The sequence below is a fragment of the Martes martes genome (assembly GCF_963455335.1).
Source record: "Martes martes genome assembly, chromosome: 12".
In the NCBI taxonomy this organism is placed as follows: domain Eukaryota; kingdom Metazoa; phylum Chordata; class Mammalia; order Carnivora; family Mustelidae; genus Martes; species Martes martes.
Genome location: NC_137900.1, coordinates 24891005 through 24914124, shown reverse-complemented (window position 1 = coordinate 24914124; position 23120 = coordinate 24891005). Strand labels below are relative to the sequence as shown.

The 23120-nt window shown below is 43.4% G+C and overlaps 1 protein-coding gene across 1 annotated transcript in view; it reads left to right on the top strand.

The window, feature by feature from the left end:
• Positions 1–18343, top strand: part of RASEF (RAS and EF-hand domain containing) — a gene marked incomplete at its 5' end in the record, with an annotated part of 71293 nt that extends 52950 nt beyond the window's left edge. The window contains 8 exon segments of the mRNA XM_080820150.1: positions 283–420; positions 537–659; positions 663–684; positions 1944–2025; positions 3266–3380; positions 6845–6964; positions 9781–9857; positions 17514–18343. Of these exon segments, the coding sequence (XP_080676276.1) occupies positions 283–420; positions 537–659; positions 663–684; positions 1944–2025; positions 3266–3380; positions 6845–6964; positions 9781–9857; positions 17514–17619 (783 nt within the window). The 3' untranslated portion in view covers positions 17620–18343.
• Between the last annotated feature and the right edge of the window lie 4777 nt (positions 18344–23120).

Genomic DNA, 23120 nt, shown 5'->3' with positions numbered 1-23120 from the left:
CCTTCGGTAGAAATCTATCACCCTGTTTGACTTGTATCTGTCATGGGAATACGACTTAAAGGTTATAAATATGAAATATAGTCAGTAGAATGTATTTTTCTTCATCAGGGTAGGGAGAAATTTTCACAGATGGCCATTTGGGGCTACTCTGTTCCATAACAGAACTGACTATAGATTCATCTACGTATTTTTCTTCTCTTTAATCCATAATATATATGTGTAATGAGAGATTTGTTTTTTAATAGCTGACTTAAAAAAAATAATAATAATAACAAAAATCAGGTTCCTGATATAAAGGATGAAGAGATGTTTGGTGCCAAAAGTGTGGCTGCCATCTTAGACTGGAAACCCCAGGGGTCCACTAGTGAGGGCAGCGTCGTCAGTTCTTCAAGAAAGCCCATCTCAGCTCTGTCACCACAGGTAGGTAGTTTCTGGGATATTTTATTCATGAACACTGTGAATTTTCAGTGCCTTATAACTTATTAGGAAGACAACTGGCACGACCTTTGTCACCCACTGTGGCTTTGTCCCCCTAGACAGACATGGTGGATGGCGACCATAAATCTTCCAGCTCACAGAAGGCTTACAAGATTGTGCTTGCTGGGGATGCTGCAGTGGGGAAGTCTAGTTTCCTCATGAGGCTCTGCAAGAATGAATTTTGAGGAAATACAAGTGCCACCCTGGGTATGGTTCCTTCTCCAGTTGGTAATGGGGAAATGACCTTCTTTTAGCTTGATTTTATTTTCCATAGAAGGTATATACACAGATCTCTCTGTATACATATATAATATATAGGGGTGTGTGTGTGTGTGTGTGTGTGTGTATGTGTGTATCCTTATCTACAGAATGGTCTTCTGTTTTGGTGAAGGCCCAACTTTAGGAAAAGAAGACTGACAAAGGACAGAGGTATCCACTTAGCCAGTCAGAGCAGCCAGACCAAGCTTAGAGCCAGAGATGACAGATTCATTTATTCAGCAGACAGTTCCTGATTTCTCCTAGGAGCACGATACTGCTGTAAGTGCTAAGGACACACAATGAACAGAGGCAACTAAATCCCAGCCTGCAAGGAAACTTCACCCGAAAGGACAGCAATGGGTGAAAAAAAGATGAAGTTTGGAGAGAGGTGCAGTTTTACACAAGGTGACCGGCGAAAGCTTTTCTGATAAGCTGTCACTTGGCAAAGTGACATTGTTGATGGCCACTTTGTCATGGTCAAAATCATAGCCAGGTGTATGATCCCTTCCCCTCCTTTACAGCGGAATACAGGAGTAAGCAGTTCTGAGAACAAGAGAGGAAGTGTCCTGATTTCCCAAATTTGCATACTAATCAGTAAAAGGAATTGAAGGTTTGCAAATTATTGTTTACCTTTCTTCCTGATCTAAAGAGTTCTTACTTTGATGATGAGAAATACTAGAACAGATTGATTATACCCTCTTCACAATGGGCGTCTTTGTAAATTCATGGTTCTTCATCATACCCCTGAAGGTAACAAATCTGCAAGTTCACTTTGATTTGGTTCCTGAAAAGACCACCGCGTTTTGTTCGGTTGCTCAAGAGCATGGTGTATATGCACACCTCCCACGTATCCACACACAGATACATGCACACGTACACACGTACACATGCACACACACATAAACACGCAGAGACATACCGACTTCATGTAATCACACAGACAAACAGAACGTAGATTTTCCTTTTGTCTGTAGCCAAAAGCCTTCCCCAGCTCAGCCAACCTGCAGAGGGTGCATCTGCGCACACATGTGTGTTCTGACTTGTAATTAGTGTTTGAAGGTCGCTCTCCTTGAAGGGTACATTCATCCCTCTCTAACCCATTGAGCTTTGCCTTATTGGCTTTTGTCTTACCTACAGAGGGCTTGAGAGTCAAAACCGGTGACATTATTTACGTCATGGTCCCTACGTTCTCTTGTAATTCCTTTCAGGAGTCGATTTTCAGATGAAAACTCTCCTTGTGGACGGAGAGCGCACAGTCCTGCAGCTCTGGGATACGGCTGGTCAGGAGAGGCAAGTGCTTCCCACAGCGCTGTGGGCTCACCTTCAGTCTGCATGGACGAGCCTCGTTGGGACGCTTGGTGGTTTTTGATGCTCATAATCCTATAATTATAATACACTGTGTAATTACATAGTGCGTTAGGATTTGGGGAATGTTTGCATGTCCCCACATTCTTTCCTCCTTCATTTACCTGTCAGTTGTGTGTGGAGGTCTTCAGGCTTCCTCTGAGCCGCTGTTCAGTTGGCAAAAGGAGAGTGCCCTTTCTGAACGAGAGAACGTAGGCGAGGCAGCACTCCTGGAATGCAGTGCCGGTGTGAGGAGGCACTTAGCCAGGCTCAATAAAAGACAGAAAAGGGAATCTGTCAGCTCCCCTCCATTGAAGGGCAGAGGCACCAACTAAGTAGAAGACTCATGTCTGGTGACCTTGCCTTCTCTTGCCTGCATTGCCGATGACCAGAAGGATCAAGTGTAGGTTTTAATCCTGCCTAACTCTTCGGAAATAGCATCTCCCCAGTTGCTCAGCTAGCGAGGATGGGCTGCGTACCCATATGTGCCCGTACCAGGCACCATTTAGGCTCCAAAGATTCAACAGGAAACAGACACAAATCCACAAAAGCTGCTTGCAGGGAGCTCGCATTCTCTAGGACACTGAGACTTTCAGTATTTAAAAAACATTTGTAGTCGACGTGGCCTTTTTAAAGATGCTGTTAAGTGTTGCAGTTGGTTTAGAGTTGGGACACACATGCAGGGGTGTGCTCTTGCGCTAGCAAACCGGCCCACGTGCCGTGTGTGTAAAGCTGACATGCTGTGCACTCCGCACCATTAAGCCCTCTTCCATGCCACCCCCCCAGTACTCCCTCCCCACCCCCAGACCACAGTTTTCTCTCTCGGGCCTCTCCTTCCCTCCTTCCCTGTGTCCCACACATGGGTTTGGGAGCTTGTTGCAGGACCTGAAATTTTTAGAAATTATACTCTCAGCCTTGTCCTGGTTATACTTTGGGTTTATAGATATTCTTGGAGAAATTGTTTGGCTCTCGTAGATCATACCCCAAATTATTCTGTTCCCCTCCACTGAGTCGTTCCAGCCCTCTGAGGTGGTTCTGTCCCAGTGCAAGGTTGCCGTGAGATTCTTCTAAATGGAGGTTATCTTAGAAAGGGAGAAAAAAGTGAGAATGAAAGAGATGAAGAAAGGGTAGCACCTGACCAACAGACTGATTAGAACTGGTATTTACACGCTTTCCTCTTTGCCAGGTTCAGAAGTATCGCCAAGTCTTACTTCAGAAGAGCAGATGGCGTTCTGCTGTTGTATGATGTTACGTGCGAGAAAAGCTTTCTCAGTGTTCGAGAATGGGTGGACATGATCGAGGTAAGATATCAAAACACAGCAACAAAGAAAAAACTACACAGGCGTCATGGGCCATCTTAGAAGACGCGGTTTCTCTTCTTTGTTGACGTGCACACCATTAGAGAGCATTGACTGGGTGTGAGAGGGGGAGTGTCTCATGGCGCTTGGCAGTATTGGTCTCTTCCTCGGTAGCCGGGCGAGTTTCCCCAGAGCCGTGGGTACCACTGAAGGGAGCTCTGGGAATAAAACTTCTGGTTTTCTTACAGATAAAATCAGAACCCCTTTGGAAGTAACTGCAACTGTGGGCAACCTGAGAAGAAGCAGCTCTTAATGCCTGGGGTGGTGTGTATGTGACTGGGTGTGCACGGGGCCCCCATGTGTGCCAGATATGAGCACGTGCAAGGCCCAGCTCCGTTAGCACTGTCCTCAACCTTATTCTGGTGGTAATTTGGGTGCCCCTGAAATACCAAGTGGATTTTTTTTCTTTTTTAGAGTCTCAAAAATCAGTAAAACTTTTTTTTTTTTTTAACCAAGTGGTATCTTAAACATGGTGACAACTGTGCTGCCTTTTTTTTTTTTTTTTTTTTTTTTGTTAAATGAGATAGTGTCTTTCATCTGAGGAGCTTTCATATCCTTTGGTTTCATGGTAAATAATTTCTAGAAGTAGGAAATGATTTTGACCACACTTAGTGTGCTGCTAACGGGTTATTAATTAACATAAAATTCAGTTCAAGCTGTGGTTCAATATGCTCTCTTGGAAAAAAAAAACTAGTGACTAATAGAATTTTCCAATTAAGTGTATCATCTCTAATTTTTAACAGGCATTAAACAGTGCAAGAACTGATCGCTGTATATCAACTTAGCTTCTAGAGTCTTCCATTGGGCCCATTTTATACCCTGTAAGAAAATAGAATTATATTATCTTTCTAACTGAAGAAATGATCTGAGAAATGACAAAGAAATGTGCATTTTGTCCTAGCGAAATATCATGACCTAAAATTATTATAAATATGATGCAAGTGTGTTGACGTTTATGTAGCATTTTTACTTCACAAAATTTCCACATGTTATATACATCTTTGTAACATATCTGAGGAAAGAAATAAGAAGTGTAATGTTACTCTCATTTTTTATGAGAAACCTGAGTTGGAGAAAGTGTATGACCCTGGTTTATGGTTATTTAGAGGGGAGGGGTTGAAGGGGGCCTTGGATCTCCTGAGTCAGCCCTGGTTGCTGCTGTGATAAAGAGCCAGAGTAAGCAGCAGGTTGAGAAAAGAAGCTTTTGGTGTCCAGAGTGGAGTTCCTAGGTACATTCCACGCACAGAGGAGAAGCGTCTGCTTACGGGAACAGACAGACCTCCCTTGGGGAGAACGATAAGTCCAGAGAATAACATCATCCCAATGGACTCGTACCCACAGAAAATTTAAAATCCACAGCAAAACTTTTTATTGTTAAAACTTTTGGACATAGTCTGCATTTTAAGTCTTTGCATGATGTGCAAGGACTGGCGGCCCAAAGGCAAGGTCAGTCAGAGGGTTGAAATAGCCATTAGTGACCACCACAGCTGGTGTGCCTGGACCCCATAAGTTGCCATCCTTTGCTAATCACCTACACATGGTAAGTGACCTTTACAGCTCTGTGGACCACCTTTCATAGGGTCTGAAAAGGACAAAAACTATATTCAAGATGAACTCTTGAATTTGTCATGGGGAAAAATTAGATACTACTTGGCTTTTGACTTCTACCTTTGGGAAAAAAGGGCATGACAAACCTTTGTCATGGCCCTTTCTAACTGAAGGACATTCTGTAGGGACAGTTTATGTGGCCACTAGAGTCACAGGTGGAAAGTGTGATTGTTGGGATAGGCCCAAGGGCTTCGGGGTAATGGAATGTCAGTGGTGAATTAATAATTAATACATTTCGATAAAAACCACTGAGCTACAAAATTGCGCAATAAAATCATGGGTAAAATTAAATGGTGGCCATTTACTTACCTGTCGTGAGTAATGTATTGGTTGAATGCTTGGGTGAACGTTGAGTTGAGGAGACACTTGAGACATGAGATCTCTAACCGACTTTTTCACATTCCGGAGTATTTTTGGAGTCCCTCCTTTGTGCAGGTTCCAGAGCCTGGAATACGCCCACAGTAGGGGAGCTTGTATCCAAGTAGGGGAAACATAATAAGCAATAAACAAGTAAATAAAATAAATGGAATGATAGAGAATGATAAATATTGTGGACACAAGAGGGCAGAGTAAAGGGCCTGATGCTGTTTGAGACAAGACTGGAAGGAGTTGCCTGTATTTACTGACATAACTTAGGGAAGTCACTTAGATGCTTGGGTTCTTGGCTCACTTAAGTGAGTATTTGTTGAGCGGCTTCCAAAGTTGCCCCCTTGGAATCTTAACAGTTTGCAGAAGAACACGGTTAATGAACACATCGATGGACACCTAGTTTCAGGGACGGCCCTCCATTCCCATCTCCCCTCTGCTGTTACTACACTTCGGTTCCCTTGGTCGGAGGAGAATGGTCTGAAGAGAAGGGAAATCAGATGTTTTCATTGTTTTCAAGGCTCGTTTCTTGATCCTGTGGCAGGTGTAGCACCAAACCGGAAGCACAGCTGGTACCTGGAGGCCCGGCAGAGGGTCACGGCCAAAAGTCAGGGCTGCTGCTCTTGTGTGGGAACCAAAACTCTGTTTTTCTGGGCCAGTCAGGCTAGCTTTCTCTGTTCTCATTAGAGTCTGCTTAGGTGCAGTGTGCCCTTACTAACCCCTTCATTTTACCAGTGGGGAAACTGAGGCAGAAACATGAAGCGTTTCACCTGATTTCTGGGCCACAGCCGGTATAGCGGCCAGGTGGTGGGAGGGGTGGCCTCCGATGCAGCTCTGTTCCCCATGTTTCACGTGGACCTGCAAAGGTGGATTTGGGAGCATTAGCCTTAGAATCGATTCCTTCAAATGATCGGTAATTGACTCCTCGTAAGAAAAATGTTAACCTTTAGGACCTTCACATTTTGCTTTTGTTGTGAACCGGACTGCAGTGAGTGTGGAACGCCCACATTCTGTTTTTATCCCGTTATGGCTGAGGGATCTTCCTGTGTGTTTTGTGCCTGAGATAATGAAGTTGACTTGTTATCAGCACCGTTTGGAGTGAAAGTCACAGAAAATTGTGTGGGTGCCACAGCCAAATATAGCTCTGTGGTCAGGCCCCTTGAGTTCATATTGGTTCGTCTGGTGGCAGGGGTGATGGGGAGCATTTGCACCGTGGCCCTGGCCTTTGCAAATTCTTGTTTAACCTCTCGGAAGTTCAGTGTTTTCGCTTGGTGATGGGAAGTAGTTTGGCTCTCTGTAGAGAGATTTTGAGGCTGGAATATATGACCTCCAGGTCATGCAGAACCCACGGGGCATTTGGAGAGTGGAAGCTGCTGTTGTCAGTGGAACTTGTTCAGTGTTTGATGAACACACAGCTTTTTTTCCCCTGGCAGGATGCAACCCAGGAGAGTGTTCCTATCATGTTGGTAGGAAACAAGGCTGATCTCCGTGATGCTGCTGGAGCAGAGGAACAGAATTGTGTCCCAGGATACTTGGGAGAAAAACTGGCCATGGTAAGGGTGAAATGGGGCTGTTGGAATAGACGTAGCCATTCATGAGCTTTGCAGTTGGCGACCCTTCACTCCCGTCTACATTCGATTAACAAGGTGCTTTGACAACTCACCCCTTCTGATGGGACTACTGGCCTTCTTATTCAGGCAGAACTCCCAGTGTCCCCCTGCCCTTTATTTTTTTATTTTTATTTTATTTTTTAAAATTTATTTATTTGAGAGTGAGAGAGAAAGAGCACGCTTGAGCATGAGCGGGGGTGGGGAGTGGAGGGGCAGAGGGAGAGGGAGAAACAGGCTCCCCACTGAATAGGGAGCCTGATATAGGGCTTGATCCCAGGACCTGAGCAAAGGCAGACACTTAACTGACTACGCCACGCAGGTGCCCTCCCGACCCCCACCCTCGCCACACACACTTTAATGAATGTAAGTAATTGTACCAAGGATTAAACCTCTCATGGAGGTAAAATGATCACTTGGGCAATTTTCCCCATTGAAGAGCATTGACAAAGGAACCAGAAGTATCCTGCCTTCCTCCTCACCCTCGGCCAGTTCCTGGACTCCTCCTAGTTCTGGAATCCACGTCAAGGAAAAATAATGGGTGTCCTGTTTAGAAAACATGGTTTAGTTCCAAAAGGTTACTGTGCCGAAGGGCAGTGTGTTACCTGGCTGGAAGAGAATTTGGAAAGTTGTTTTTTTTCTCTAAGATTTGTGCTTAGTTGAGTAGTCTAAAATTATTTTTGGTTGTATGCTTGTATAGAACATGAGACTCATTTCGATCCAGTTTATTACTGGGGGCAGCATTTATCTCCCGTTATTACCAGTGTGTGAGGCTGCTCCAGGGCCCCCTTAGGACCTGTCTTTCCCAAACAAGGCATCAGAGGTACCTGTGGGTGGCTAAGTCCACGCCATTGCAGTCTGATTTGATACGGCTGCCTCTGTGGTCTGCTTCAGCCCATGGACAGCCTGCGCTGTAGTATGGCACGTGGACTGTAAAAACAAGGGTCAGTGCCACTGTTTTAAGTTGGAAAATCTTTCTTAAAGTTTTAAAGACTATGAACCAGGGCGCCTGGGTGGCTCAGTGGGTTAAGCCGCTGCCTTCGGCTCAGGTCATGATCTCAGGGTCCTAGGATCGAGTCCCGCATCAGGCTCTCTGCTCGGCAGGGAGCCTGCTTCCCTCTCTCTCTCTCTGCCTGCCTCTCTGTCTACTTGTGATCTCTCTCTGTCAAATAAATAAATAAAATCTTTAAAACTATGAACCAAACATGCTAAACATCAGAGCTAGGCAGTGAAGCACAGAAGAGATTCATTCAACACGTTTAATCGTATGCACTTGATCATGTGTGAAGGAAAGACTGGAGCACACAGCAGACAGCCCGTGTCTTCATGTAGTTCATTTCTGGGGGATACGCAGGAAATGTATGTAATCCACGTGCCACATCGTCCCACACGCCCCCTTAGAGAGCATGTGATTCCCTGCCACATGCCAGGTTTATCCCCTCTTCACGATTTCAGAGTTCCCAAGGTTTGCTCACTTACACATCTTGTGACCCCTACCCTCCTGTAGCCTCGGAGAGATCCTCCATGTCACCCCATAACATCCTAGCCATAAAACTTGGAAACAACGCTACGCATTTCCACTGGAAATTCATTCACATTCATTGTAGAATTTTTATAGATTTTCCCCAGGCTCCTGGGTAAAGGTCCCACTGTGGACTCTTACCCCCTCTTTTTGTTCTCTCTCTCCATGCTCCAGAGCAGCCATGACATCCTCCCCTTATCCCACACAGAATTGTGTCACCTACACCCAGGCCCAAGGCCCCTGCAATTCTCCTTCCTTAAAGGACATTGTCTCCAGACAAAGATGCACAAAACTAACTTCATCAATTACAGCTGTGGCAAGTGCAGTACAGAGAAAACGCAGAGGGCTGTGAGGTTTCCTAATAGCAAGACCTGGCAGGGACATGCCAGGCTTAGACAACACTGAAACTTGATTTCAGGGGAGGATTATGGAAAAATTCAAAAAGTAAGTAGGAGTCAGCCTGGAGAAGGGGGTTGATGGGCATAACCCAGGTAATGGGAACAGCAGGTGCAAAGACCGTGAGGTAAGGGGGAATTTGGAACATTAGTGAAACAGAGGGAAGATTAGAGTAACCAGAGCATTGAGAGCGAGGGAGGAGGGTGGCGGGTAAAACTAGGAGTTAGGCCGGGACTACATGGACTCGAGGCCTTGTCAGCTGTGGGGAAGCATCTGAGCGTTACTTGAAGAGGAATGGGAAATACTGAAAGGTGTGAAGCAGGAGAGTGATATGATCAGTGGTCATATCCACAACTGCTGGGAGATAGTATAATAGAGCCCTAGACAGCGTCCATTGGGTTTAACAACACGGAGGTTACTGAATCTTGAAGGCAAAGATGATAGTGTGAAGGGATGCAAGTTAGCTGCTGGCCCAAAGGAGACATACTTTTGATGGACATTTAATTCGTGAGTGGTTACCTTAAGCTACCATTTTTACCTCTCTCAGATTATCCGATAGAGAACGTTTGTAGCAACTGGTAGGACCGTGGAGAATAAGAACCTTAAAACATGAAATGGTGTATTGGGCTTGCTTTTAAGGCAAAATAAAACGTCCCCTGACTTGGAGCTATTGTGTCTGGAATAACTAGACCCAAATTCACTATCAAAACCATGGATCCTATTTCTTAGCTGTTAGAATACTCAACAGGAGAATATGTTTATTTTATTTGTTGGTTTCAAAAGCTAAAATTCCAGGAGCCTTAAGTAAAGGCTTCATTTAATTGTGTTTATTTCTTTTCTACAGACCTATGGGGCATTATTCTGTGAAACCAGCGCCAAAGATGGCTCGAATATAGTGGAAGCTGTTCTCCATCTTGCTTGGTAAAATGTTGTCTTATATTTGGAAAACTGAATGCAGGATTGTATTTTCACGTAGTTGGTGCATATGCCCGATTTCTGGACCATAATGTGAATATACATTGGAAAACACTGTCTCGTATTTCAGTGGTGGTTAGAGAAACAATTGAACACGGATTTTAGAAAAACTGGTAGTGCGGCTTATTCACTGTGAATGTTGGCAAAGCACCTTTACTGCCAAACAAAGCAGGTGCATCTGAGGTGTCGCTGACATTTCTGCAAAATGTCACTGCAAAGCTAATAGTTGACTTGTATGAATCATTTCCAGGAACCAGATTTTAAACACAAGAGACTATTATGAAATTAACTGCCTATTCTGACATTTTCTGGGATAAAGGAGAAAAAAAGCAACTCAACAAAGCAAATTGTGTATCATGCCAGTTGGAAGCACTTTATTAAAATAATTACTCAGGTAATTATTAAGCTCAGGCAGTGGTGTTAATAATAAATAATATTTGGGGATGTAGATTAGACTGAAAATTACATCCTCAAGGAACTTGGATATAAATGTGAGTGTTTTTTAATCCTTGGAGTAAATTTGAATTTTAAGAAATAACATTATCTTTTAGATTTACGTCTTCTGCCTGGTTTTCTGCCACAAATGAAAAGATGATTCTTTACTGGCCTAAAGAGATTAAATATCCAAAAGAAAAAAGAAAGGAAAAAATGAAAAGAAAACGAGCATGAACAAAATCAGGCCAGTGATCTTTAATTGCTGACGAAGTGAAGCCATAATTTGGGGTGTGTAGGTTTTTTTCTGATCATATGTGAAATTTTATAAGAATCTTAGCTTTAGTATGATAGATGGCTTCTTCTGCTCCTATACAGTGACAAGTAAAATACATCGCAGTGTTCCAATGCTGCTTTTCTGTTGATGACTCGTTGTTTATAATGCTTACCGGCTGCTTAGACCGGGGCCTTGGGCAAGATCCTTGCCCTCACTTGAGAAAATCAGGAAATGGGCCCCAGGACTTTAAATGGTCTGCTTGGCATTAGTCTGTGGCAGGCCTTGGCAGATGCCTTGGGCTCGAACTGAATCTTTGAACATTATCTCCTTTGATATCAGTCCGAGAGAGAGCTACCTGCCCGCACCATGCTGGAAATCATCTTTGTGTGAAACAAAGACAGCACTAACTCTGAGTGTGACCTAGATCAGGTGGAAGAAAGGCAAACATTTAAGCTTGTGTAGATTCAAGGGAATGACATGGTTTTCTGCCTGTGATTAGTAGGAGAATCATGGGCTCATACCACATTTGTCAAACAAGAGCCCAGGTAAAACTAAGCTGGGTGAAATAATGGATTCCATGTACCTGTGGGTGTGAAGGGGCCGCTGGCCATTTTGACCAAAGAAGGCTCATTCAGTACAGGCAGTGGGGGCGGGGCGGCGGGGAAACTGGGTGAGATGCACTGACGGTGGACTCACTGCTGAACTGGTAGGTGTTGGTCCTTTCTCAGGTGTTCGTGCTGGCACTTCGCTACAACATACCCGGGGATTCCTGGGTAGAAGTGCTCTGCTTGCTGGGCTAGGGGGGGTTTGGGGAGGACCTGCAGGTCTTTAGAGCATCGCTGGGCCCAAAGCTGAACCACAGCGGGCCGGGGTGGGGCTCCCTAGCTTTGGCAGCGGGGTGCTGACCTGTTGGTGGGCCCAGCAGAGAAGGATGCTGTGCGCAGGCCTCCTGCCAGGCTGTTGCCTCCTGCCCCACTTAATGGAGGACCACGGTGCAGGAGGCTCAAAGTACAGTCTTAAATCTCCCCTCAAACAGCTGTGGAGTCGGACGAGTCCCTCCTCTCTCTTGGCATCTCTAGTCTGTAAAAATGAGGGAGGGGGCTGGAGAAGCAACCCCCAGGCTCCTCTCTGGTTCTGCAAGTCTGTGGTTCTACACAGAACCGCCGGTATGCCACGGAATACCAGTTGCTACTTCGTGCTGAATTAATTGTCTTACAGGATCATATTACAGTTAAAGTGAAGAGTGCCGAATCGATGCTCTTTATTGTATCGTAATGGTGGGCGAGGCTGTGAGCTGCCTATGCTTTCTCTGCTGTCCCCACACAGCCTTGTGCTTCCTTACCCAGCACACCTGTGCACAGAGGCCTTTTGATCACAAGGTCCCTCCTTGGGAATCACTCACCAGGGAGTTATTTTATTGTTGTTGTTGCATTATGGCCTGGTGTGAGGTCCCTGGTTTCGTTATGTTAGCGATGTGTTAAATATGGAAATTATAAATAAAGCAAATGTTAAAAAATTTTAATTTGCTTTATATCCTGCCTTCAGATTTGCTTTTTAAAGTGCCTAAGTCTTACATGGAAATGGTAGAGTTGCCACTGGTGAAATGATCGTTTTTAAAGTTTTACATCCTGAGGCACCTGGGTGACTCAGTCCGTTAAGGGTCTGCCTTCAGCTCAGGTCATGATCCAAGAGTCCTGGGATCGAGTCCCACATGGAGTTCCCTGCTTAGTGGGGAGTCTGCTTCTCCCTCTCTCCGCTGTTCATGCTCTCTCTCTTGCTATCTCTCTCTCTCTCAAATAAATAAATAAAATCATCTAAAAAAAGGTTTTACATCCTTTAGAAAGTTACGTATAATGTAAAATATGTTACGTTCTCAATTTAGATCTTGCAAGACAATTACCATCACGGCCGCTTTCATGCTGTCTCATGTCATAAAATGTGAGCTAGACGAGTTTATGGATTTGCACTGTCTGAAATAGAATTCTGTTTTGAGGGGAGGCCATGAATGTTTGGTTAACACCCTGAACTACTAGTATTGCTTTTTTCTGGAAACCTCTCAATCCCAGGAAAAGTGTTTCCTAGAAATGCAGTTTCCTCGCAGTGCTGACAGGACATTTATCACAATCATTGTCCATTGGCAAGTGAACTTGCCAGCACCAGAACCACAAGCTTTGTGCATTTTGCAGTAGATTCAAGTTCCAAAGTGTTTAATTGATCAATGGTCTGAGATTTGAAAGAAAAAAAAAAAAAACCACAAGAAGTGCTCAGGCTGTTATTTCCATTCAGCCCAGGAGCTGAGCCTGTTGGGAGGAAATCTGCTGATGAGATAGAGTCACCTTACATGCAGTTGTCAAGCATGTGGTCGTTTTGGTCAAAGAGTGTAGTGTTCCCAGGCTTACACCTATTGTAGGTGTTTGGAATATCTGTCTGATTTCCTTGACGTGGGAGGGACATGCCTGTACTTATGGTGGATTAGAGAAACCAAAGGCCAGATGGACCATGTGGGTATGTATTTTTCCTCCCTAATACTTGCTTTCAGGTTCAATAAAATGTCTGCATTATTGTGAGCTCTCAGCCTGTGGAGGCCCCATACATGGTTCAGTAGCGGTATCGAGGAAATGAATATTTGCAGGCCATGCAGTGTAACGAGAGGGGGGAAAACAGAGAGAGAGAGAGAAAACATTTGACCAGACAGTCAGATGATTGTAGCTGATAGAAGCTTTTGGACCTCCTAGAAGGGAGAGATGTGAGTTGTCTTGTGAAGGCGCTATGATTAGTATACCCATTGCACAGAAAAGAAAGTGGAGGACTAGGATGCTTAATCATCCTGCTCAAAGTGACACAGCTGCTAAGTGGCAACATTGGGGCTTGTTGCCACCACTCTGGTGCATTGGCTTGTTGCTTCCCTGTTGGCAATCTCAGGATTGCATTCCACATTCTCTTCTTCTTTACTTTCTCTCTGCCTAATGTCTATCCCCAGGGCTTCTAGAACTGTCTCTAGCTGGTGACTTCTCCAATTTCTGTATTTTTTACCTCCACCTCTTTTTAAAATTCCATAACCACATCCCCACCCACCACCAAGAGGAAATTCCAGAGGCGTGACTGTATCCAACATGTGCAAACGCTCACAGCCTGGCCTCACCCACCTTTCTGGTTGCATCTCTTAATCTTACTTCCCAAAGGAATGATAATCTGTAGACACAGCAAACTTTTTTTTTTTTATTTTCAGCATAACAGTATTCATTGTTTTTTCACCACACCCAGTGCTCCATGCAATCCGTACCCTCCCTAATACCCACCACCTGGTTCCCCCAACTTCCCACCCCCCGCCCCTTCAAAACCCTCAGGTTGTTTTTCAGAGTCTGTAGTCTCTCATGGTTCAACTCCCCTTCCAATTTCCCTCAACTCCCTTCTCTTCTCCATCTCCCCTTGTCCTCTATATTATTTGTTATGCTCCACCAATAAGTGAAACCATATGATACTTGACTCTCTCTGTTTGACTTATTTCACTCAGCATAATCTCTTCCAGTCCTGTCCATGTTGCTACTAAAGTTGGGTATTCGTCCTTTCTGATGGAGGCATAATACTCCATAGTGTATATGGACCACATCTTCCTTATCCATTCATCCGTCGAAGGGCATCTTGGTTCTTTCCACAGTTTGGCGACCGTGGCCATTGCTGCTATAAACATTGGGGTACAGATGGCCCTTCTTTTCACTACATCTGTATCTTTGGGGTAAATACCCAGCAGTGCAATTGCAGGGTCATAGGGAAGCTCTATTTTTAATTTCCTGAGGAATCTCCACCCTGTTCTCCAAAGTGGCTGCACCAGTTTGCATTCCCACCAACAGCGTAAGAGGGTTCCCCTTTCTCCACATCCTCTCCAACACACGTTGTTTCCTGTCTTGCTAATTTTGGCCGTTCTAACTGGTGTAAGGTGGTATCTCAATGTGGTTTTGATTTGAATCTCCCTGATGGCTAGTGATGATGAACATTTTTTCATGTGTCTGGTAGCCATTTGTATGTCTTCATTGGAGAAGTGTCTGTTCATATCTTCTGCGTATTTTTTAATATGATTGTCTGTTTTGTGTGTGTTGAGTTTGAGGAGTTCTTTATAGATCCTGGATATCAACCTTTTGTCTGTACTGTCATTTGCAAATATCTTCTCCCATTCCGTGGGTTGCCTCTTTGTTTTGTTGACTGTTTCTTTTGCTGTGCAGAAGCTTTTGATCTTGATGAAGTCCCAAAAGTTCATTTTCGCTTTTGTTTCCTTCGCCTTTGGAGACATATCTTGAAAGAAGTTGCTGTGGCTGATATCAAAGAGGTTACTGCCTATGTTCTCCTCGAGGATTCTGATGGATTCCTGTCTCACGTTGAGGTCTTTTATCCATTTTGAGTTTATCTTTGTGTACGGTGTAAGAGAATGGTCGAGTTTCATTCTTCTACATATGGCTGTCCCGTTTTCCCAGCACCATTTATTGAAGAGACTTTTTTTCACTGGATATTTTTTCCTGTTTTGTCGAAGATTATTTGACCATAGAGTTGAGGGTCCATATCTGGGCTCTCTACTCTGTTCCACTGGTCCATGTAGACACAGCAAACTTAATTCTACTTGTGGCCAAGCTCTTTTATGTCTCCTTGCCTTTATGCATACTGTTCCTTGCACCTAGAATCTCCTTTCCTCATTAAGCGAAGGTCAATTCCTGTTCTTTCAGGAGGTCCCTCCAGTGTCAAAGTGTCCACACAGCCCCATCTCCACAACACCTTCCTTCCCTGCAGACCAGCATGACTTGTGTACCATGCATGTGTGTTAGCAGCTGTCTCAGGACCTGGGAATGATTTGTTTAGCCTTCTCTCTCTCCTTCAGTGCTCACTAATAAAGGGTCCCAGTGCTTGGCATAAATTGAGCATTTGTTGAATGATCAAATGTCTGAGATGATGCAGTTGGAAGTTGTATTAGTTCTCTGTTGTTGCTGTAACAAATTCCCGCAAGTGTTGTTGCTTCAGCAATGCACGTGTATCACATTCTAGTTCTGGAGGTCAGGAGTCTGAAACAAGTCTTATGGAGTGTTCTGGGTTGTGTTGTGTACCTTCCTTCTTCTCCTGGGTCTTTGTTTCCTCGTCTGTGAAGTGAGGATAATCTCGCCTGTAACCTGTCAGGGTTGCATGTGTGTTTGTGTTGTGTAATTGTTTATGTGCATTAAATAAGAAAAATGTGAAAACATATAGTATAGCATTTATTAGCTGGCCTTCAGCAAGAATTAATTCCTCCCTCTTCTTTTTTTTTTTCTTCTCCTGAGATATCTTCTTTCCAACTCACAGTATAGTGGTTTTCAAAAGTTAGCACATATCAGCACCTTCTGGAATCCTGCTGACTAATTTGGCTGCTATGGGCCACCTGAATGTGACGAACCCAAATTGAGATGTGCTGTAGGTACTGAGTGTGTACTAGATTTTGAAGACAGTATAAAAATCATAAAATACTTCATTATTATTTTTATTGATAAAATGCTTAAATGATAATATATTTTCTATACTGAGTTAAAATATATTAATAAAATTAAATTTACCTGTTTCTTTTTACATTTTTTAATATGGCTACTAAAAAATTTAAGATTACATGTAGATTACATTATATTTTGTTTGAACAGTGTTGCTGTACTAGGAATATGCCAATTCTTAGTAGGTTCAGTTATCTGCTGCTCTGTAATAAACCAAAATGTGGTTGCCTGAAACAACTACCACATTTTAGTTTCTTGAAATTATCAGAATTGGCCTGATCTCAGCTGGAAGTTTCGTCTAGTTGGAAGGTTCTTGCTTGGGGTGTCTCATGCATTTGTGGTCAGGCGCCGTGGGGGTAAAGCTGAGGCTGGGTGTCTGCCACCAGGGTCCTTGTCCCTCTGCTGGCCCTCTCCACTGAGGAGCCCTGGCAGCTGAGAGCAGCTAGGCCTTATTAATGCTTGGCTTGGAGTCCCAGCCCACCATTTCCCCTGCATTCTGTTGATCTAAGCAGTCACAGAGCCAGTACTGTGAAGGGATAGCCGATGATGGCCGCTCCCCAGACTTGATGGGGAAGGTAGGATTGTTTGGGGGCCTTCTGGGGATGAGCTGTCACAGTCAGGAGTGCCATTCAGGGGCTACATGTTTCACAGGCATCCCTAGGAATGCACTTGGAAGGATACTATCCCTAGGAGGTTTTCACAAGATTTTAGAGATCTTTTGTCACTGTAGCCTCTAGCTGTTCATTCTAAAGGAAAGTTAGGAAGAGGCAGAAGGAATTTTTTTTTTCCTGGATTTTAAGCATTCCTCATTGTCTCCATGATCCTGTATAATTAAAGAGTGGTTTTGAAGTCATCATTGCTTTTGTTAAGGCCAGCAAGTACTAGTTGGCGATGGAAGCCAGGTTCCAGAGTGCTAAGGAGTGAGCTGTGCGTGTGGCAGACTGGAAAGCATGTGAGACCACAGGAGAGAGCAGTAGTAGGGTGTGTGTGTGTGTGTGTGTGTGTGCGCACACATGTGCATGTGTGTGTGTGTTCCTGTGCATGTGTGTCTCATGTGTGCCTGCCTCGTGCATGCATGAGCATGGCCTTGTGCTCAGAGTTCAGGCGTGGTTCCAAGCCGACTCTGTGGCTTCTCCAGCCACGTGGCCGAGGGGAAATCGCTTCACCTTTCTTTCTTTGCCTTTGCTTCTGCACGTATAAAATGGGGCCCAACAAATTCACATGGTCCTCGCAAGAACAGTGTCCGGATGACATACAGCTAGTGCTTCAGCCGTCTTGTTTTTATTTCTACAGAACCATTTGTGGTTTAGTTTTGTACCTCAGTAATGCATTCTCTCTGTCTCTGTCTCTCTCTGTCTCTCTCTCCCTCTCTCCCCTGCCCCCTTCCCCCAGGGAAGTGAAAAAAAGGACCGATGAAGATGACAGCAAATCCATTACCAATCTGACCGGGACCAGTTCCAGAATGTCAACGCCGATGAAGAACTGTTGCAGTAGTTAAATCCCAAACATCCTTGGCCTGTCAGGTCTTCAGGCCCAGAGTCCTGGATGTCTGTGACTTGTTTGCTTCTCACAGAGGCGTGCGTCCTCCAGACACGGCCCGGTGGAAGCTGACAGTGTGGGCCTCGGAACTGTGCTCTTAGATCCTTTTGGAGCCCTGGCTCTTTGCTATGTTTCAGTGAATGATTGGGGCCCCGTGGTTGAAGGTACTTATCTTGTCCTTACAGAGTCTCAAAAGAGAACATGTAAAAAAAAAAAACGGTAAAAAAATCATATGCTCAGATCAAAGCTATAGAAGAAACGTCCTGATGTAGATTCACATGGTAGCTGACTTTGTAGATAACCTAAAACAACATTTTTTTTCAAATATCTGTTACTAGAATACTAGTAAAAGGGCATTATCATCCTAGCTTTGCTGTTAACTAGCCTGTGGACTCAGACGTGTCAGCAGCCCACGATAGATCTGTTTCCTCACCTGCAAAACAAGCAGCTTGGCCTTGCAGGCCTTGGCCTCTCCGATTCTGTGCACTGTAAGGAGTGGGAAGGAGACCACGATGACCCACAGTTAATAAGGACTCTGGTTAGTCGGACTTTTTAAATATTGGGGCATTGATTTTTCTCATTTCTGAAACAACAGAATTGAGAAAAAATAATGGAGGCTTCAGTGGAGACAGAAAAATCTATTTTTATATACAAAGGAAAAAATGTTTGTGTGACAAAAAGTTAGAAAAAAAAAAAAACAAGGTACTGACATCTCCACAAAGTCTGTGGTTTGAGTTTCATGTTAAAAATTCTAATGAAAATCATAGGAGGCCACACACTGGTAAAAGTACAATGCTCAGGAAAGTTGTCACTCTTCACTTAAAAATATATACCAGCCAGTCATGGCCATGGCTAAGGAAAGACAGGAGCTGGAGTGACCACTAATGGGGATGTGGTTTCTTTGGGGAATGAAAATGTTCTGGAATACATACTTTGATAATGGCTGCTAACTCGGTAAATACATGAAATAACACTGAATTGTTTAAAGGGGGGAGTTTATGGGATGTGAATTATATCTCATTAAAAAAAAAACCACTACCACTTTAACATTTTGCCCAAGGAAAATGTGCATGATTGTTTCAGACCTTCCCATGATTTACAAGCATAATCTCCAATATGGTACAAATCTCTGAACTCTGTCATGCCCAGCATTCACTACCTGAAATAATGAACAGTGAAAAAGATGTTATATATATAGTTTTGGAAACTCATCTCTTCACAAGAGGTGCAGGAATAGAAAATCATAGTCCTTTGTTTAATATGACTAGTGACTCCTCACCAACAATGTGGTGGGTCTTGCTCTCCTTCTAGAACCTGCAGTGCCTCCCAGATTTCCCCACTTAAAGGTCTAACAGCTGAAGGAGTCAACACCTGACCCTAGAGAAGCCTGGTTTTTGGTTTTTGGCTTTTGGTTCTCAGTGGCCTTGAACCAATTAAGTTATCCCCAACTAGAGGTTTGAACTTACCTTGGTTCATAGAGTTCCAGCTTCCAAGTAGTCTGCTGGAAAAACCTTAAATAATAACTTATTTATTGTATTACATAAGCTCATAACTTTCCTTTTTGTTGAATTAAAACAATTCCATGGGCAGTTTTTCCCCCTGTTTACGATTTTTATGATCAAATCTTTAATTCCCCAGCTTCATTTTCTTTTAAGTGAAAACTGACCAGATATGTTACACACCAAGATTATAAAGAGCCACGACATCCTCGAGTTTGCAAAAGCATGCCTTCTCTCTATTGACATCTAGGTGTTTTTACCGCAAAGTTTGATCTATCCCTGGCAACTCTACCATGCATTTCTGTTCAGTGGCTTAGGTCGCACCAAGTTTACATTTTTGACCAGAAAGAGCACCTCGCTGGTCGAATAGTGTCAAACTGAGCGGTGGAGGAGGTGTTATTTCTGTGCCATCGTGAGATGCACGTTTTGCCACTGCTGGTTGCCTCTGCGGCATCTTTGGAACCCGGGTTAGAAAGGATCTGTGTGTTGACATATGGGACAGTTGTTCAGGTGTTTGGTGCAGTTGCACAAAACTCTATGAGTATAGTTGTTACTGTGTTGCCTTTATTTCCCCCCAGGGTGTCTCTCTGTATTTGTCTGATAGTTTGTACATAGAATATATCTTTGATACAGAAGTATTGCCTTGGCTTTTGTGTCTGGCTCATATGGCTAGTACACCCAGATTGACTTGGACGGAGATTACATAGGTGCCTTTGATAGACAAAGCACTCATCTTTATTCAAACCTGGATAAATATTTTGGTAACAAAACCCAAATCAGAGAAGTAGAGCTCTGGTGAGCAATCTTCTTTAAAGAAAAGCTACTTAGAAGCTCTTTCAGCTGCATTAGTGGGAAATCATCATTATCACCAACATTTCATTTCAGGAAAGTGTTTTCAAAGTGTGTTTTTGATTAAAAAAATGTTTTTAACCTAGAATTAATGTGGCACATTCATATAGTCTTGTGCAACTAATTCATCTTGACTCAGTTTTTCCTTTGAGGGCTTTTAAAATCACAATTACACACTGCTCTTTTTTTTTTAATGTATCCTGACATACTGGATAATATTTTAATTTCATCATGGAAAAGAATGTTGGATAAGGAGACATTTTTCACTGTTAACTTTTAGCCTCATGCATTTTCATAATTTATATTTTCCACTTGCTGCTTTATATGACATATGTGACATTTGATTATTTAATACCAAATGTGATTTGCATAAACTCGTCACACAACCCTCTTGCTGAAGATAAAATTGAGGTTAAAAGATAAAGATTTTTTTTCATATTTGTATAGTGATCAGCTTCAGAGTGAAGGCTTTTGTGGGCTTTTATTGTATATGTGTGTAAGAAATTTCATATGTGTATATTAAGTAGGTCTCTGAGTATAGAATAATTGTTTCGTGATTTTGATTTACATGGTTTACATTTTCATAGTATCGGCCATATTTCGTTTATACTGTTTATTTCTCTTCAAACCGTTAATAATTATACCATAAAGTATAATTTTTATAGCAATACAAATGTCTAAGGAGCTACAAATATTTTATGCATTGTAAATTCAATAAAGCACGCTTCCTTTGGTCTTCGGGCTGTTCCCTTCAGCTTTACCGCAGGCATCCCTGAAGTAACTTTATTTCTAGGGTGTGCCTGCATGAAACCATGCCTTTAAAACAGTTGTCTTTTCGGGCCTGGGCAGCTGGCTGGTTGGAGAAAAGAATGAATTCGTGGCATTTGGTATTGTGGCCCAGCTGTGTCACCTTGGCCAGCGGGGCATCAGGTCAACCAGCTTGGTGTGTGACAGCTAGAAACAGTGAGGCTTTTGTAGAAAAATTTCAGGACGTGTCCTGGCCATCCTCAGGACCTCAGGGGTTAGTCCCTTTCTCTGCCACCCATTCTGCTCCTTCCATCCCCCACACGGCCCCAGTTCCTGCTCATCCCCCTGTTTTAGCTGAAACATCACTTCCTTCAGGAAGTCTTCCCTCTCCGCCCCTATAAACTAGGATGAGGCTGCCTGCTCTCACCTGTACAGCACCCTCTTTAACTGAGCAGCATCCTTACTGCCCTTTACTTGCTGAACTAGACGTATACCTGGAGCCATGAGCCGTTTGTCTGCTGCTGCCTCCCTTCTGCTGTATGCAGTGCTGAAATGGCTGAGCAAATAATTAACTTTAAATAAGGCAGGCTTTGCAGAGAGTTTCTGCAAACACACAGAGGCACATATGCGGTAGTCACGGATGGTGTAATAAGAGGCAGCATATTTTAATCGCCACAGTTCTGAGCTCTGCAGCCAGCCTGCCTGGGTATGAACCCAGCTTCATATTCCTAATACTGGGGTAACAGTGAACAAGGGGCTTACCCTCTGTGTACCCCAGGGTCTTCTTTGATAAAATAGAGATTAAAGTACCATTCTTTTTTTTTTAAGATTTTATTTATTTAACAGAGAGATCACAAGTAGGCAGAGAGGCAGGCAGAGGTGGGGTGGGAAGCAGACTCCCTGTTGAGCAGAGAGCCCAATGCGGGACACGATTCTAGGACCCTGAGATCATGACCTGAGCTGAAGGCAGAGGCTTAATCCTCTGAGCCACCCAGGTGCCCCTAAAAGTACCATTCTCACGGGATGTATATAAAGGGTTTGGAATAGTACCTGGCACTTGGATCACCCTCAATTAAAAACATGTTTTGGGGGCACTACGGTGGCCCAGTTGGTTAAGCATCTGCTTTCAGCTCAGGTCATGATCCCTGGGTCCTGGAATGAGCGACACATTTGGGGGGGAGTGTCCCTGCTCAGCGGGGAGTATGCTTCTCCCTCTCCCTCTGCCCCTCCTCCCAATCATGCTCTTTTTCTCTCTCAAATAAATAAATGAAAATTTCCTTCTTTTTTAAAAAGATGTTTTGAAACACCATTGATTGCATTGGTTTTGGTCGGGACCTTAGGAACCGCCATGGATGAGTAGCAGAACTCAAATTTACCAGATTACCTGGGGGATGGGGCATTGTAGAAGACTCACTTTGACATAAGTTCATTGACTACTTCCCATATATATTCTTGATATTTCAATGGACATGAAGTTGGGTATCACATGGCATAGGATATTGTATGATGGATTGAAAGAGGAGGAAATCATTGAGAGAAAAATGAAGGTCTGAAAGTTAAAATGGGAAATCGTGAAGGGATTCCTTTCAGGTGTAGGACCGCCATTTATTAAAGTCTAATTGGATCAAGTAGTTGAAGGGATGGGAAGAACACCAGAGCTCTGTTTGAGAGTGTGAATGTAAATGACAGTAGACATGGTAGTGGGTAAGGGGGCTCTTGAACTAAATAAAAAGTAACCTTTATGTTTATACCATGACAGGTAGCCTGTTGAGAAGGATCTCCAGTGGGTATATCCAACCATCCACAAGAGGGGAATTAATTTCCAGGAAAGTATATTATTTTGCAAGATTTAAAGTAAAAATTACATCTTTTCTTTCCAGATCTAGATATTAAAATATGTTTTCATAGCTGAAAATGGAAAACAGGCAAAAATGCCTCAACTCAAAATTACAGGGTCAAGTGGATTTTCAAATGCAAAATTCTACAAATAGTTAAACAATTTCCTTTATTTTTTCTGTATCTGTATCAGATTTATTTGTAAATATTGTAAATTTATATTTCTTATATTTTAGTAGAATAGGGGTTTAGTTGTAATGTCCTTTAACTTGTGACCTCTCAGGCTGGCAGTTCATGAGCCATATTTCATAGCATTTGACATATACATTTGTAGGGTTTCTCTGTACCTTTGGATTTTGGCTTTCTGAAAAATTTTCCATGCCGGTTTTCTGGCACTCCCATTGCTGTGCAGCAGGGCAGAACTTAAGAGCTGGATAAAGATCCCTTCAGGGGGCATCTCATGAAAGTTCCAGTGTCATTTTAGGGGTTCTTTGATTCACCACAACTATTTTCTTTTCTTGATCAGTCA